The sequence below is a fragment of the Bison bison genome, unplaced genomic scaffold (assembly GCF_000754665.1).
Source record: "Bison bison bison isolate TAMUID 2011002044 unplaced genomic scaffold, Bison_UMD1.0 scf7180017864064, whole genome shotgun sequence".
Taxonomy (NCBI): Eukaryota; Metazoa; Chordata; class Mammalia; order Artiodactyla; family Bovidae; genus Bison; species Bison bison.
In genome coordinates this window covers 3,921,235-3,937,977 of record NW_011494636.1, presented here as the reverse complement: position 1 = coordinate 3,937,977, position 16,743 = coordinate 3,921,235, and the positions used below count along the sequence as shown (strand labels likewise).

Here is a 16,743-nt window from a genome sequence, read left to right as displayed (position 1 = left end):
TTCCAGGCAAGAACACTGGAGTGGGTTGCCATTTCCTTCTCCAATGCATGAAAGTGGAAAGTGAAAGTGAAGTCGCTCAGTCGTGTCTGACTCTTAGTGACCCCATGGACTGCAGCCTACCAGGCTCCTCCATCCATGGGATTTTCCGGGCAACAGTACTGGAGTGGGGTGCCATTGCCTTCTCCCATGAACAAACACAAACACTACCAATTCAGGCCCTTTGCTCATGGATTCTAGGCCATTTAAAGTGTACTTAGACCCATTACTCACCTTACAATGTACAAATGTACTTTTGATTACATGTAGGACTGAGGAGGGAAGACTATGAATATTTTCTAGAATGACGGATTCCTGAGTGGCACAGACATGCTGAACGCATCCAGTAAGAGCTCCTAATAGCTGTACCATTGTCTGGAAATAAGGAAAGAAGTTTCACTCAGAACGTATTTTCTGTGCATCAGTCACGACTGAGCGACTAAACTGAACTGAACTAGTATACTAGGGATATAGCAATGAACAAAACGGACCCTCTGTTCCTCCTTACACATAACTTTAGTCTATCAGAATTACAAATATTAAAACTGGCTATACATTTGGTTAAAAAAAAGAAGTTGGCATACTAACCCACACATCAAAGTATATGGCAGGTGTTCTACACATATGCCTTGGAATTATAGATAGGGCATGATATCTTGATTATATTTGTTTTACACTAGTTTATTACTTGTCTAAACTTATACAAGTTTAGATGTTTATTAAGCACAAAATTTTATAAAAATTCATTTATGCCTTTTGCAATATCTTCCTATCTTTAATTCTATAAATTTAATTCTAGCATTGGGCCATTATATAAACAGTATACAGCTAATATTAGTATAAAAATTCTCACATTCTTGAAGTTCTGCCCCACCCCCCTTCCTAATATACTTGACATACTTGTAAAATATTTCTTAGAGTGCTCTGGATTTCTAAATTTTGGCTTGACAGTTCTCTGGCTTGACTGGTTAACTCATACATCATGTCATCAAATAATCTCACAGTCTGTGAAAACAAAGCAGGTCATAAACAGCAGTAATAGAAGTCACTAGAAAAGAAAGACACACCGTTCAAGAAAAAAATTGACTTGATTTTGCATTATTAATAGCCACAGGATATTGTCCAGTATAACAACTGTACCTAATACAGTTAATAATGTGTGTGTGTGTATAGTATTTTTTGTATAGTGTTTCTGCAATATAATCTCTTTGAAAAATACAAAGTCTTCAACAAAAATTGATGTCTTCCATTTCTGTAATAATATCCATAAAGAAATCACTCAAAGTTCACTTTTTGGTGTTGTAACAAAAGTGCTACTCTTACACTTAAATAAATAAAAGATGATGATCTTAACCAATGAACATCCATGTGAACATTAAAAGGATATTTTCTGGTAGTGGTAATGAATCTGTGTTGAATTACCTATTTACTTGTTTTTTATCCAGTTTCCATTTTTGACCAGCTCAAAATACCATTCCTAGATTAGAGACACAGTACGTAACCTCAGAACTAAGTGTTTTTGTCTGAAAAGTTAGCCAAATTAAGATCTAAACAAGTTAAGTGGCCTAAACACTACACTACAAGAATAATCATAGTTGACAACACACTGTAATTAAAGAGGATACTGTTTCCCTTAGGCCTGTTAACACTCAACATCTCCTTTTCATCCATAGGTTAGCTGGACCTTTTTTGGTATCAAGAACAAATTTTAAGAATCTTTTTAGAGAACTGAGTGAATGAGTAAAAGGAGTTTTGATAACTATTTGCTTCAAAGCTACACTTAGAAGTCCATTCTAATAAGAGATAAGTTATCACACAAAAATATCTCGTCAGCAAAGTACCTTTAGTTCTCATAATAAAAAAAAAAAAAGTAATGACTCTGCTTTTCAGAGAAAAGGTATACCACATATATCTAAAAGGTAGCAATGCAGTGGTGAATTTGATGCTTCCTCTTAATTTACTTGATTTTACCAATATTCCAGCCATTTTTATTCTAAGGCTGCTTTGATAAATTCTAGCTTCATTTTTCCAGACAATGAAATTTAACAATTATTAATAAACTGTACAGAGAAGATACAAAAAGAGACTTAATTAACTTCATCATCCATCCCAATTTTCAATGAATAGCTTTAAAAATAACAAGAGTATTTAAAATTAACTACAAATAATAAAAATTCAATTAGTAAAAAATCCATACTCTCCAAAAACATAAGTTGTTTATTCACCTAACAATCATACTAACACCATTATATTCTCACATGAAATCATTTTTAACTGTTTTATTTGTATTTCAAGCATGTGATACATTAAGAAATTAAGAATAAATGGCCTAAAACTGAGGATACATTTTACTAGCCTTGATAACATGTAGATTAATTAAGATAGTAGTACTATACCTTTGGCAGCACTTGTGAAAAGAAAGTCTGTTCCAATGTCAGGTGGTTCATATGAGGTAAAAACATTTCCACAATAATTTTCAGAATTTCTATAAAAGAAAATAGTAATATATTTTCTAACAATATTAAGTCACATCAGCCAACAAAGATTACTCTCCATTCCCAATGCAAGCATATTTAAGTACTACCAACCAAAAGCTTTGAACAGTTTCAAAATGCCATAGTCTATGTGGAGAAACTATTAACAATTAAATAACCTGAAATAATAGCAAAATTAAAAAAAAAAACAACCCAACCTATATGTTCAGTAATTGAGGATTAGTTAATGGATGAGGTACATCTACTGAATAGGATCTGTGATCATTAAAACATGTTAGAGATTATGTAAAACAATGATAAAATGTCCACAATACTTTAAGCTAAAATGAAGAGAGTTTCAAATGGTATAATTCTAATTTTAATATATATATAAACATGTATATACAAAGAATAATACACAGATAAGCTAGCAGGAATATACAGAATCAAGATGAGGATGTCTTAAGCCAAAATCTGAAATATTTCAGATTCATAATTGTTTTATTATTCTGTTTTTCTGCATGTTAACAAATTTTCTATACTGAATGTGCATAACTCTTAACCTCAGGATAAAAAAATAACTGTTACTTAAAAAAAATTAGACCCCATATGCCCATATGCAGCACATAGGTTCAAGATTGTAAGCAAATTCCACAATCAAGTGAAACGTAAATAGAAAAGAACTCAAAATATATGGGGAAACTAGAAAGGATAGTCTTAATTCTCTACCTCTTTTTCTAAGTAAATAAGTAAATAACATCAAGTAAGAGTAATGAAGACAAATGAGGTTAAAGTCAACTTTTCCAAATAACAAATTAGTCATGCCTAAACAAGCAGCTTTTTGTAACTTAGAAAGTATTTCCTAACTAACACTACACAAATAAAGAGGTTGAAGGTTATTCAGTAGACTGCAAATTATGTTTTTTATAGGTCTAACCAGCTTAACAACTAATATTTAAAATGTACATTGTGCTTATCACACGTTATCAAATAGAACACTTTTGGTATCTATGCAGACTGAAATTTAAAACTTTTTAAGTACTATAATTTGAGGTAATTGGTCATTTTAACTAACTGAAGATAACAAAAGTTGTAACCATACAACAGGAAGAATAAATTCAAAAGGAATATGAAACTGTATTGAGATGTGGGACTTAAGCTTTAATGACATCAAAGCAATCATACAATTAAGACAATTTTACTTACGAATATGCTCAATCCAATTGTCAGAATGCTGATACACAGAGTAAAAAAATTAAGGGATAACTAGTATTATAGTATTAAGATGTTCAATATCACAGTAATCCAAGTCTATGCCCCGACCAGTAACGCTGAAGAAGCTGAAGTTGAATGGTTCTATGAAGACCTACAAGACCTTCCAGAATTAACACACAAAAAAGATGTCCTTTTCATTATAGGGGACTGGAATGCAAAAGTAGGAAGTCAAGAAACACCTGGAGTAATAGGCAAATTTGGCCTTGGAGTACAGAATGAAGTAGGACAAAGGTTAAGAGAGTTCTGCCAAGAGAATGCACTGGTCATAGTAAACACCCTCTTCCAACAACACAAGAGAAGCCTCTACACATGGACATCACCAGATGGTCAACACTGAAATCAGACTGATTATATTCTTTGCAAGCAAAGACGGAGAAGCTCTATACAGTCAGCAAAAACAAGACCGGGAGCTGATTGTGGCTCAGATCATGAACTCCTTATTGCCAAATTCAGACTTAAATTGAAGAAAGTAGGGAAAACCACTAGACCATTCAGGTGACCACTAGACCATTCAGGTGACCTAAATCAAATCCCTAACGATTATACAGTGTAAGTGAGAAACAGATTTAAGGGACTAGATTTGATAGACAAGAGTACCTGATGAACTATGGACGGAGGTTCATGACATTGTGCAGGAGACAGGGATCAAGAACATCACCAAGAAAAAGAAATGCAAAAAAACAAAATGGCTGTCTGAGGAGGCATTACAAATAGCTGTGAAAAGAAGAGAAGAGAAAAGCAAAGGAGAAAAGGAAAGATATAAGCATCTGAATGCAGAGTTCCAAACAGCGAGGAGCAATAAGAAAACCTACCCCAGTGATCAGTGCAAAGAAATATTAGAAAACAATAGAATGGGAAAGACTAGAGATCTCTTCAAGAAAATTAAAGATACCAAGGGAATATCTCATGCAAAGATGAGTTCAATAAAGGACAGAAATGGTATGGACCTAACAGAAGCAGAAGATATTAAGAAGAGGTGGTAAGAATACACAGAACTGTACAAAAAGATTTTCATGACCCAGATAATCACGATGGTGTGATCAGTCACCTAGAGCCAGACATCCTGGAATGTGAAGTCAAGTGGGACTTAGGAAGCATCACTATGAACAAAGCTAGTGGAGGTGATGGAATTCCAGTTGAGCAATTTCAAATCCTGAAAGATGATGCTGTGAAAGTGCTGCACTCAATATGCCAGCAAATTTGGAAAACTCAGCAGTGGCCACGGGACTGGAAAAGGTCAGTTTTTATTCCAATCTCTAAGAAAGGCAAAGTCAAAGAATGCTCAAACTACTGCACTATTGCACTCATCTCACATACTAGTAAAGTAATGCTCAAAATTCTCCAAGCCAGGCTTAAACAATATGTGAACCGTGAACTTCCAGATGTTCAAGCTGGTTTTAGAAAAGGAACCAGAGATCAAATTGCCAACATCTGCTGGATCATGGAAAAAGCAAGAGAGAAACAGAAAAACATCTATTTCTGCTTTATTGACTATGCCAAAGCCTTTGACTGTGTGGATCACAATAAACTGTGGAAAATTCTGAAAGAGATGGGAATACCAGACCACCTGATCTGCCTCTTGAGAAATCTGTATGCAGGTCAGGAAGCAACAGTTAGAACTGGACATGGAACAACAGACTGATTCCAAATGGGAAAAGGAGTAAGTCAAGGCTGTATATTGTCACCCTGCTTATTTAACTTATATGCAGAGTACATCATGACAAACGCTGGGCTGAAGAAGCACAAGCTGGAATCAAGACTGCCAGGAGAAATATCAATAACCTCAGATATGCAGATGACACCACCCTTATGGCAGAAAGTGAAGAACTAAAGAGCCTCTTGATGAAAGTGAAAGAGGAGAGTGAAAAAGTTGGCTTAAAGCTCAAGATTCAGAAAATTAAGATCATGGCATCTGGTCCCATCACTTCATGGCAAATAGATGGAGAAACAGTGGAAACAAGTGACAGACTTTATTTTTGAGGGCTCCAAAATTACTGCAGATGGTGACTGCAGCCATGAAATTAAAAGACGCTTACTCCTTGGAAGGAAAAGTTATGACCAACCTAGACAGCACATTAAAAAGCAGAGTCATTACTTTTCCAACAAGGTCTGTCTAGTCAAGGCTATGTTTTTTCCAGTAGTCACGTATGGACGTGAAAGTTGGACTATAAAGAAAGCTGAGTGCCAAAGAATTGATGCTTTTGAACTGTGGTGTTGGAGAAGACTCTTGAGAGTCCCTTGGACTGCAAGGAGATCCAACCAGTCCATCCTAAAGGAAATCAGTCCTGAATGTTCACTGGAAGGACTGATGTTGAAGCTGAAACTCCAAAGTATGGCCACCTGATATGAAGAGCTAACTCATTTGAAAAGACCCTGATGCTGGGTAAGATTGAAGGTGGGAAGAGAAGGGGATGACAGAGAATGAGATGGTTAGATAGCATCACTGACTCAATGGACATGAGTTTGAGTAAACTTCAGTTGTTGTGGATGGACAGAGAGGCCTGGCGTACTACAGTCCATGGGTCGCAAAGAGTCGGACACGACTGAGCAACTGAACTGAGTAAAATATTCACTACTGAGAACAGTGTTTCAAAAGACCTTTCTTGAAGTTTAAGCAATGATAATAAGAAACTAAGATGAGACTCAAATTACTGGCTTAATTTTGCTTTTAAAAAAGTAATGCTTATTAAGCTAACAAACTATAGAATGAAAATACTTTAAGGAAGTATTTTCAAAATGCTCTAGGATAAACTTATCTCTTCGAACTATATGTAATTATGACATATTTCTGACAGATGAGAAACAGTCCATAATAATCCATGGTTTCTGAAACAAATTTATTTCTCCTTAGCACTTCTATAGTACTGTATCTATACCTGTCACCAATCATTTTCTACTTTCTTTTCATGTTATTAGCATATCTATCTTAGCACCTTATCAGACTGAAACTCTTCTGCAAATAGGAGCTTACAAATACATGATAATAAACTATCCTATATGCACTGTAAAAGTTAACAGTAATCACATTATAAACTATACACTTTCAAACCATTAAGAATTGTTAGAAAGTTTTTACTGTAAAAATAATATAAGAATTATTAAAGCATGTGTCAATCAGAAAAATTAAAAAAACACAACCCCATCACAGTAATATAAGAAGTCATTCTTTTTCTGAAATCTTACTTTGCAACTACATATCTTACAGCAGCAATCAAAATGAGGCATGGTCACTAACTCATTTTAGTTCAGTAGAACTAATTTAGTTCAAACTGGGCAGAATCTGCCTCATGTATAAGTTTTAGGAAAGGTAAGAAAAAAATTTAACCTCTTCCAAAATTTAAACTTCAGTTATGATTATGCAGACATGCAGGCAAAGACTGAAAAATAACATGTAAAATGCAAAAGATAAAAATAATAACGTTTGGGTGACAGAACTGTGGATTTATAGAAAATATCTTTCATTTGTTAAAAGTGCTGTAGTAAAACCAAAAGCTGAAAAACAAAATTATATAATGAGACTTCAGGCCATTTTAAAACATGACAAAATTTTTTAGCCCTTCACTGAATGCTTACTATATGCCAGGAACTATTCTAAGTGCTGGAGACAATGCAGTGAAAACAAAATTCCTGCCTTTATGAACTTTACAGTTTAGTGAGGAAAAGCTAAAAGGAAACAAGGTAAACAACATAATTTCTATTAACGATCTGACTGCTCTTTAGAAAACTGAACAGAGCAACGTGGTAAGTATTACTGACCGGCTTTGGGGAAACCACCTAAAACTGAGGGCTCTGAAAACGGCTTACCTGAGTAGGTGACATATGAGCTGAAACCTGAATAATGAGACCTACCAAAGACTGGGAGAAGAGCTACACGGAACATCAACAAACATGAAGATCCTAAGGTAGGTGACCTTCATGTATCTCTGGTTAGAATGTAGTGAGCTAAGTAGGAGAGGACAAGGCTTAGAACATGAGGAGACCTGAAAGTAAAAGTTTAGATTTTATTCCTAATTTGTTAAGAAGCCTTTGTGGTAAGGGGTGCCTTAAAAAGGAAATGACATGTTTCTCAATATGAACTTTTTTTTGGGAGACTATAAAAGGACATGAGTAGAAGCAAAAGAACTATTAACTACAGCCCAGATGAGAGGTTATGGGGGTTTGGAGCAGTGGCAGGAAATGGGGATGATGGATTCAAAATACAGTCTGAGGGCAGAAATGAAAGAACTTGATTAAAGGTTTTGGCTTGTGAAACCGTTTAAGAAGCCTAGGGGTTTAGGTTCTTTCAAATTTTGAGATGAAACTTAAAATTTCATCAAAAGAACAGGTTTTGGTTCTTTTGAATTTTAAGTTTGAGATGAAAACCAGGAGGGAATGTTGACGTTTTTTTGGGGGGGGGGGGAGGTGGGAATAAAAATTTTTACTTTCAATTACTGAAATCCCCTATAAGCTTGAGGGGGGGGAGACGGGGGGAGAGGAACCATGCTCTTTGTTCCCCCTAAGCCTAACACCCGGCCTGCTGTGTATTATGTACATTATAAAAGTTTTTGAGGATAAGGATGGCTATTAGCTGCAGAAATCAAAAATCTTTTAGGACAGAAATTCCGTATCTGCACAACAACTAAGGGCTTTGGCACTGAAGTGGGATTTCTTTGTGACAGTAATACCTACATTTGGCTTTATCTGTAAAAAATTATTTGTGCAGTGTTCAGAATTTCTCAAGTGAAGGCCTTGTTTTTGAGTGCAGTTTTAAGTTTTCTGTGCTCAAAGCTGTTAAAAAAAAAAAAAGCTACCCTTTAACGTGAAGGGCTGCTGCTGCTGCTGCTAAGTCACTTCAGTCGTGTCTGACTCTGTGAGACCCCATAGATGGCAGCCCACCAGGCTCCCCCGTCCCTGGAATTCTCCAGGCAAGAACACTGGAGTGGGTTGCCATTTCCTTCTCCAATGCATGAAAGTGAAAAGTGAAAGGGAAGTCGCTCAGTCGTGTCCGACTCTTAGCGACCCCATGGACTGCAGCCTACCAGGCTCCTCCATCCATGGGATTTTCCAGGCAAGAGTACTGGAGTGGGGTGCCATTGCCTTCCCCCACACGAAGGGCTAGGCCTCCACATACATTTACAACCAAAAAGGGATTCAACTACTAAACGGTCTGCACCTGAACAAAAGAGTCATTAAGTACCTCAAACGCAGCACATGAAAGCCAATTAGTAAACGAAGCAACTTCTCACCAGCAATAAACCAAGAAGTTTGAAAACCGGATGGGAATAACATTTGAATTTGCTTAACATCTTTTACAGACCTGGCAGCATGGCAGAACTACGTCCTTTAATTCGATTCTCAAAATAGTGGAGGAAGGTATTCACTATCACCGCCCATTTTAGAGATGAGCGCTCGGAGTATCTCGCTCTCCTCTACTTCATCCAGAGTCGGCTCACCTTACAGCTCAAGGCTAAGTTCCTGTCTCCCCCGCTCTCCACCAAGCAAAAGTAATGACACTTAACTGCACATACAGAGCAACCTGAAGGCTCAGAGGAGTGGAAGAAAACGCCATATCCACTGCCGAAAACCATTGTAAGAACACCCGAGAGCCCTCCGAATGCTAAAGCCAAGCGTGACTTTGGCCTCAGCACCCACGGCTCTCGCTCGCCCTTCATTTCCTCGCTTACTCATCTCGCTGTCAACAGAGAGCGGAGAAGGTTGAAGCCGCATGGACCCAGCAAGGCCCAAAAGCCGGTTAGATGAGACAGAAAGTTGGAGACCGGCCCCACAACCCTCTCCAGGTGGAAATGACAGTAAAGGATATAAGGAGCCGAGGCAGGACAGACGGCAATTCCCGGCGGCATAGTTCCTCCGGCCAGCTACTTATTTCTTCCAGTGGAACCGCGCTCTCCGGGACAGTGCGTTCCTGAGACATGCTTTCGCCCAGCACCAAAGCTTCAAAACACTCCCGCCAGAACCAAGACCGGAAACTCCCACCGTCCCGGCAGGCCTTGCGAACCAAGACCATAGAGAAGAAGGGCGCCGCTTTCCTTGGTGAGCCCGGGCCCCGCACGACTGGGAAGAAAGCCGGGCTTGTCTGGCCTGGGGAGGACTCGATTCACTGGTGCACGTTTCCGGTCTGGCGAGTCTGGCCGGCGTTCTCCGCGAGGTGAGTAGGGAGTCTATCGGGCGGTGAGCATCTCCAAGTTTGGATAACTGTCAACGTTGCTTTGAGACGCTGTGGGGGAGGTGAGGGCCGAGAGTCCCCAGATTTACAACCTTCCATCCCGTGGGGCTTTTTGGTTGCACATCTGGGGTTGGGTTTGACCTGGGCATGCGGCCAGGAATGACTACAAGTCCCGCGGTGAAGTGGGATAGAAACAGGCGCCGACCTACCCACTTAATATGTTGACCCTACTTTATATCTTGTGTAATGGGGCTAGAGACCCACCTGTCAGAATTGGTGTGCAGATTGAACTGATGGTATATATTAAGTGTCTAGCATAGTAGATACAGAGAAGACCCTCTTGATTAAGTTGCTTCCATTTTCTACGGGCCTCTCCACACGGTTCAGTACCCTTATTTTGTGTCAAGCTAATCTTTACTAATTACTCCAGAGTTACCTCACTCCGTACACTTAGGGCTGCTGATCTCGGCTAAGTGTTTGTAGTTAGGTCATTTGGGTGAATTTACACACATCAGCATAGCTGTGCATGTTTTTAAAGGGATGCTCATTCAGCAAGATTCAATCTTGAAGTCCTGTTACATGAAACGGTAACAGACTGAAGAGATTCTGGCAGTTTAAGAGGTAAATATTATATGTTTGGGCAGGGTCGTGACAATCGCTAAGCTGATCATTTTCTGCTCGAGAATTTCGGACTGTATTGTTTTTAATTGTTGCTGCTGCTGCTGTTCTTTTGTTTGTTTTTAGAGTTTATTATCTTCAGCTTTTGAACCCTGAAGGCTGTGTGTGTTTCCAAATCTGTCTCCCTCTCTCTCCACAGCTTTCATAGAAAAGCTGTTCGTGGGGGAGGGTGGAATGTTTAGTATTAAATTTAAATGAAATGTGTCACTTTGCTTCTTAATAACAATTTTCTTTTTTTTTCTCTAGAGCTGCACTGAAAGAAGAGCAAAGACCTCTTGAAAGTCATTTGGAAATAGCTCTGAATATTTATAACTGTATATGCAGCTAAAGAGAAATAGACCTTCAGCAAAACTAACAGAATAATTAATTGAGGCAGGTTTATATGTGTGTCATCAGTTTTATCCAGAAGTTGAAGAAGCTTCCTTGAAGTTTAACGTTTGTGTGCATTTTATGAGAGAATGACTTTTCAATTTAATTTCACTATAGAAGACCATCTGGAAGATGAATTAACATCTCTTGGAGATGGAGCTTTGGCCCTACATTCTTCAAAAGAGTCTTTAGTCTCAGAAAGACAAAAAGGTACACACAGAGACAAAAAATGTTCCACAGAACAATCTGACTTGCTGCAGGACCATTTGTGGGAACATAAGTCAGAGAGAAATGAGGCTCCCTCTCAAGACCCAGACAGCTCATTTGGTGCAGCTAACAGTTCAAGTAACTTGGAACCACATGAGGAAAAGCCCTGCTTGAAAGTTGCCAAAGAGCATGCTGTGCCTAAAGATTTAAAGAAAGTGTTAGAAAATAAAGTCACAGAAACATTACCAGGTCTCCAACACGTTAACATATCAATAATGAAAACCACCTTGTTGAAAGAGAACTTCCCTGGAGAAAATATCATTTCAAAAAGCTTTTCTTCTCACTCTGACCTGATTTCAGGTGTTTATGAAGGAGGCTTGAAAATCTGGGAGTGTACCTTTGACCTCATGGCATATTTGACAAAGGCCAAAGTGAAATTTGCTGGGAAAAAAGTGTTGGATCTCGGTTGTGGATCAGGGTTGCTGGGTATAATGGCACTCAAGGGAGGTGCCAAAGAAATTCATTTTCAAGATTACAACAGTGTGGTGATTGATGAAGTAACCTTACCTAATGTAGTGGCCAACTTGACTTTGGAAGATGAAGAAAAGGATGTAAATGAACCAGATGTGAAAAGACTCAGGAGATCAACAGTAGCACAAGAGCTATGTAAATGCCGCTTCTTTTCAGGGGAGTGGTCTGAGTTTTGTAAGCTTATACTGAGCAGTGAAAAACTCTTTGAAAAATACGATCTCATTCTTACTTCAGAAACGATTTACAATCCAGATTATTATGTTCCTTTGCACCAAACATTCCTTAGATTGTTAGATAAAAATGGACAGGTGCTTTTGGCCAGCAAAGTACATTATTTTGGTGTGGGTGGAGGTACTCATCTCTTTCAGAAGTTTGTAGAAGAAAGGAATGTATTTGAGACTAGAACACTTGAAATAATCGATGAAGGACTAAAGAGATGCCTAATTGAAATGACTTTTAAGTACCCCACTTAATGTCCACTGAGCGTCCTAAGTGAAATAAACGGAATAACTAAAACCTTATTTTGAATGATTTCTGATTTCTATTATTTCTGAAATTATTATGTTTGTTTAATTTTGTTTAGCCAAATAAGAGACCAACTATATTAACACTTTACTTGTTGGTGAGACTGAGAGAACAGTGTTTCTGAGCATTTGAAGAGATTTCCTAGGAAGTAATTTTGTGAGAAAGTTTTCTACTCTCCACTTTCATTCTATTTAACCTTTCTACCACCTTTAGCACACAAATTTGCCATTTCTTACTTCACATTCGAATTTCTTCGCAGGCTTTGTCAGTTTCTGTTCCCATGGAGTGCCTGGTCAATCCCCATGCTTTTCACTTTAAAGGCATGCATGTGTGCTAAGTTGCTTCAGTCATGTCCAACTCTTTGTGACCCCATAAACTAGCCTGCAAGACTCCTCTGTCCATGAGGTTTTCCAGGCAAGAATCCTGGAGTGGGTTGCCAGGCCCTCCTTCAGGGGATCTTCCTGACCCAGGGATGGAACCCCCATCTCTTACCTTTCCTGCATTGGCAGGTGAGTTCTTTACAACTAGAGCCATCTGGAAAGCCCAAAGGTGTACATATGCATTACTGAATGGTTCTGAACCTAAATACTAGATCAGAGGTGTTAAGTAACTAGGAAGAGGTTTGGGCTTTTAAAATATTCATTTATCTTATATTAACAAGAATCAAAATGCTGAGCAGTTGAATTCACACTGAGATGGAATAGATAAAGGGGAATCATGATAGTATAAAAGTGATACAGAAAGCTTACAGTGCTTGTAGCCCTTTTGTAGCCAAGTAAGTAGGAGATCCTAGGGTCTTGGTAGGAAAAAGAATAGGAAACACAATTTCAGACTCTAAGGAGTAAAGATTCTTCATTCTTTAAGTAATAGGGAAGAGAAGAAGAGATAAAGTATTTTTTATTTTAATGCAAAATTTTTCACACTTAACGTACCTGAAATTGGAATCTATACCTTACTATTTATAACTGCAATGCTAGAGATCCAGGTTAAATTTCTGGGTCGGAAAGATCCCTGGAAAAGGGAATGGCAATCCACTTCAATGTTCTTACCTGGAGAATTCCATGGGTAGATGTGCCTGGCGGGCTACAGTCCTTGGGGTAACAAAGCGTCGTCTACGACTGAGTGACTAACATTTCATTTTTCAACCTTACTATCTATAACTATTGTGCCACTGGCAGTCTTTATTGTCTTTCTTGGAGGTAACTAAAATAATGGTACAACCTGGATTCAATGAGATGTGATAGTCACAATGTCTGTTAATTAGGCAGTTTGTCTACTTGTTGCTGAATTTTTATAATCTTACAAGGTATATATCATCCATATTTTAATAATGATCATAATAGCTAACAGTTTTCAGCATTTACTATATGCAGGGTAGAAGGGATTTACATACACTGACATTTAATATTCATAACAGCCCTGAATTATAATTACTGTCTCCATTTTATAGATAAGTTGAGACTCAAGAAGGTAATTTGATCCTTATCACAGTCCTCATATTCAGAACCTGAATCTGAACTAAAGTCTTTTTTTAAAAGGTGGTGAAGATTTACTCTTCACCACCCCAGTGCTCTTAACCGTGCCTTACAATGCCAAATATTTTTAGGACCCTTTTATTATTCTGAAATGAAAGCCACAGTTAAAATTTATTTACATGCATGCTTAGTCACTTCAGTCATGTCCAACTCTTTACAACCTCCTGGACCGTAGCCTGCCAGGGTCCTCTGTCCATGTGATTTTCCAGGCAAGAACACAAATGGGCTGTATTTTTATTTTATTCTCCAGAGGATCTTCCCAACCCAGGGCTAGAATCTGCATCCTTTAATGTCTTCTGCTTTGGCAGGTGGATTCTTTACCACTAGTGCCACCTGGGAAGCCCCAACTTATTTACATACATCATTAAAAGAATTTTTTTTGTAGTCATAATTTTTCCAGTAGTCATGTATGGATGTGAGAGTTGGACTATAAAGAAAGCTGAGCGCCGAAGAATTATGCTTTTGAACTGTGGTGTTGGAGAAGACTCTTGAGAGTCCCTTGGACTGCAAGGAGATCTAACCAGTCCATCCTAAAGGAAATCAGTCCTGAATATTCATTGGAAGGACTGATGCCTAAGCTCCCATACTTTGGCCACCTGATGCAAAGAACTGACTCATTGGTAAACACCCTGATGCTGGGAAAGATTGAAGGCAGGAGGAGAAGGGGACGACAGAGGATGAGATGCTTGGATGGCATCACTGACTCAATGGACATGAGTCTGAGCAAGCTCCGGGAGTTGGTGATGGACAGGGAAGCCTGGTATGCTGCAGTCTGTGGGATTGCAGAGTCAGAGACAACTGAGTGACTGAACTGAACTGAAACATAAACCCCTAATGCATTTATCATGTGTATATATGTGTGTGCATATATATATGTATAAACCTATAATATGAAGAAAGTCATTTATAAACAAATAATTTGTGTTCCTTCAGGTAAATGCACAGGTATGGCTGGTGAGAAAGTATGTAGTAGTAATATGTTTGTACTTAAGATATGGTTACTGTCAATGTCACAGCTACAATTCCAGACCCACCTACTAGATAAGGCAGAATAGCCCTGACAGCAGGTTTGGCTATTTGAGGAGGTACAAAGCATTAGATGAGAGTCCCATGACAATGGTCAGCATCAATGATTTTGAGACAAACAGGTATCTCTCAGTTCTCTGTGATGAATTAGACACCCAAAGAGATGTCATCCAGGAGGCTTCTCCAGAAGTAGAAGAGACACAGCCCTGTATAGGGGCTCAGGGAACAATTTCAGCCCCAAGGGAGGCAGGCCTAGTGAAAACAGCAGGAGTCAAAACAGAAGCCCAGTCCTGGGAACTAGATAATCCTGGGCATTAAAGATAATTCTGGAGGTGACCGCTGATCAGGAACACATCTACCTAAGATAGCTGGCAGCAAAAGAGACTGGAGATAAAAGTATGGATATAAATCCAAGAGAAGAATGCATAGCATAGTACACTTTGTCATGTAAATAGTTGAATCATTTAAAGAAGCATCTATTAATATGTCAAGACAATGAGTTTTGGAGTTCAATACTTGGGTTAAAATTCAGTTTCCCCAACTAGAAAGCAGGGTTTGTAGTAGTATCTCTCTAAGAGAATTCTTTTTAAAAATCATTGTGAATATTGGGAACCTTTCAGGGAGTTTGGAGTTTCAGAGCATGAACCACCCATTCTTGTATTTGTGCCTTACAATAAATGCTGTACTTTACCACACACACACAAAAACAACCCAGCAACTTAGTACTGAGCCTTTATCATGGTTCCTTCAACATGATTACTATGGATAAATGGAAATTATTATGTTCATGAATTCTCGTAGTATTTAGTCACCCTGTTTTCTCAATCAAATAGGAAGCCTTTTTCACTTTTGTTAAAAATTGGGTTTGAGACTTTACAGTTTACAAATCCCAGTTCAGAACTTGGAGAAATAAATAGATTGAAGAACTTTCACTGCCCAAGGCCAACCCTCATTCTCTCCCTCCACAGCCCTGCCCCCTACTTCACCTTGTTTCTAAGTTGTCTTTTTCTTTTTCTTTTTGACTGCTTTGGCATTACAGAGCATTAAGGATGAAGAAGAATGCATGTTGGAAATCTGTTTCTAAAAACTCAGTCACATGCAAGATGTGTTCTGCCTTCAGTTCAGTTCAGTTCAGTCGCTCAGTCATGTCCGACTCTGCGACCCCATGAACCGCAGCACGCCAGGCCTCTCTGTCCATCACCAACTCCCAGAGTCCACCCAAACCCATGTCCGTTGAGTCGGTGATCCCATCCAACCACCTCATCCTCTGTTATCCCCTTCTCCTGCCCTCAATCTTTCCCAGCATCAGGGTCTTTTCAAATGAGTCAGCTCTTTGCATCAGGTGGCCAAAGTATTGGAGTTTCAGCTTCAACATCAGTCCTTCCAATGAACGCCCAGGACTGATCTCCTTTAGGATGGACTGGTTGGATCTCCTTGCAGTCCAAGGGACTCTCAAGAGTCTTCTCCAACACCACAGTTCAAAAGCATCAATTCTTTGGCACTCAGCTTTCTTTATAGTCCAACTCTCACATCCATACATGACCACTGAAAAAACCATAGCCTTGACTAGAAGGACCTTTGTTGACAAAGTAAACTTCCCATTTGTCAGATTGCCTGTGCCCTTAGCTCCCTTTCCACCGCTCCACAGAGGCTCCCTGCCAGTAGCTCAGAAACTGGGGAGGGTTGGGGAGGAGGCTTTCTCCCTGCAGACCGGGAGATGACACACTGCCTTTGTCAAATGCAGTCACCAATGACACATGTGCTGTTCTATCGTCAGGGGAGATGGGTCAGATGAGGTCAGCCGCTCAGCTAGCGGGTACTTCTTAGTACCATCCATAGTGTTTTATTCAGGTTTTATTAGAACTTCAGTTCAGCTCAGTTCAGTTCAGTCGCTCAGTCGTGTCTGACTGTTTGTGACCCCATG

At 38.9% G+C, this 16,743-nt stretch overlaps 2 protein-coding genes across 5 annotated transcripts in view; one reads left to right on the top strand and one right to left on the bottom strand.

The window, feature by feature from the left end:
• Window positions 1-9,799, bottom strand: part of LOC104986236 (chromosome unknown open reading frame, human C1orf112) — a 50,545-nt gene extending 40,746 nt beyond the window's left edge. For both annotated transcript variants that reach the window (XM_010836706.1, XM_010836704.1), the window contains exons 1-5: window positions 9,586-9,799; window positions 3,717-3,756; window positions 2,433-2,521; window positions 937-1,041; window positions 271-411 (exon numbers count right to left, since the gene is read on the bottom strand). In XM_010836706.1, the coding sequence (XP_010835008.1) occupies window positions 271-411; window positions 937-1,041; window positions 2,433-2,521; window positions 3,717-3,756; window positions 9,586-9,789 (579 nt within the window). In that variant the 5' untranslated portion in view covers window positions 9,790-9,799. The remainder of the gene's footprint in view (window positions 1-270; window positions 412-936; window positions 1,042-2,432; window positions 2,522-3,716; window positions 3,757-9,585) is intronic.
• On the top strand, window positions 9,790-12,254 carry METTL18 (methyltransferase like 18). Of its 3 annotated transcripts, none has more exons than XM_010836707.1 (2): window positions 9,790-9,930; window positions 10,873-12,254. In XM_010836707.1, the coding sequence occupies exon 2, from the start codon at window positions 11,085-11,087 to the stop codon at window positions 12,204-12,206; it is 1,122 nt and encodes a 373-aa protein (XP_010835009.1). In that variant the 5' UTR covers window positions 9,790-9,930; window positions 10,873-11,084; the 3' UTR covers window positions 12,207-12,254. The 3 variants fall into 3 exon arrangements, with proteins under 3 accessions (XP_010835009.1, XP_010835010.1, XP_010835011.1); XM_010836708.1 differs by having other exon boundaries at window positions 9,806-10,010; XM_010836709.1 differs by lacking the exon at window positions 9,790-9,930 and adding an exon at window positions 10,508-10,569.
• The last annotated feature ends 4,489 nt before the right edge of the window (window positions 12,255-16,743 follow it).

What these genes read in the sequence shown, in the direction of transcription:
- METTL18 (XM_010836707.1), top strand. Translation starts at nt 11,085, where the DNA reads ATGACTTTTCAATTTAATTTCACTATAGAAGACCATCTGGAAGATGAA.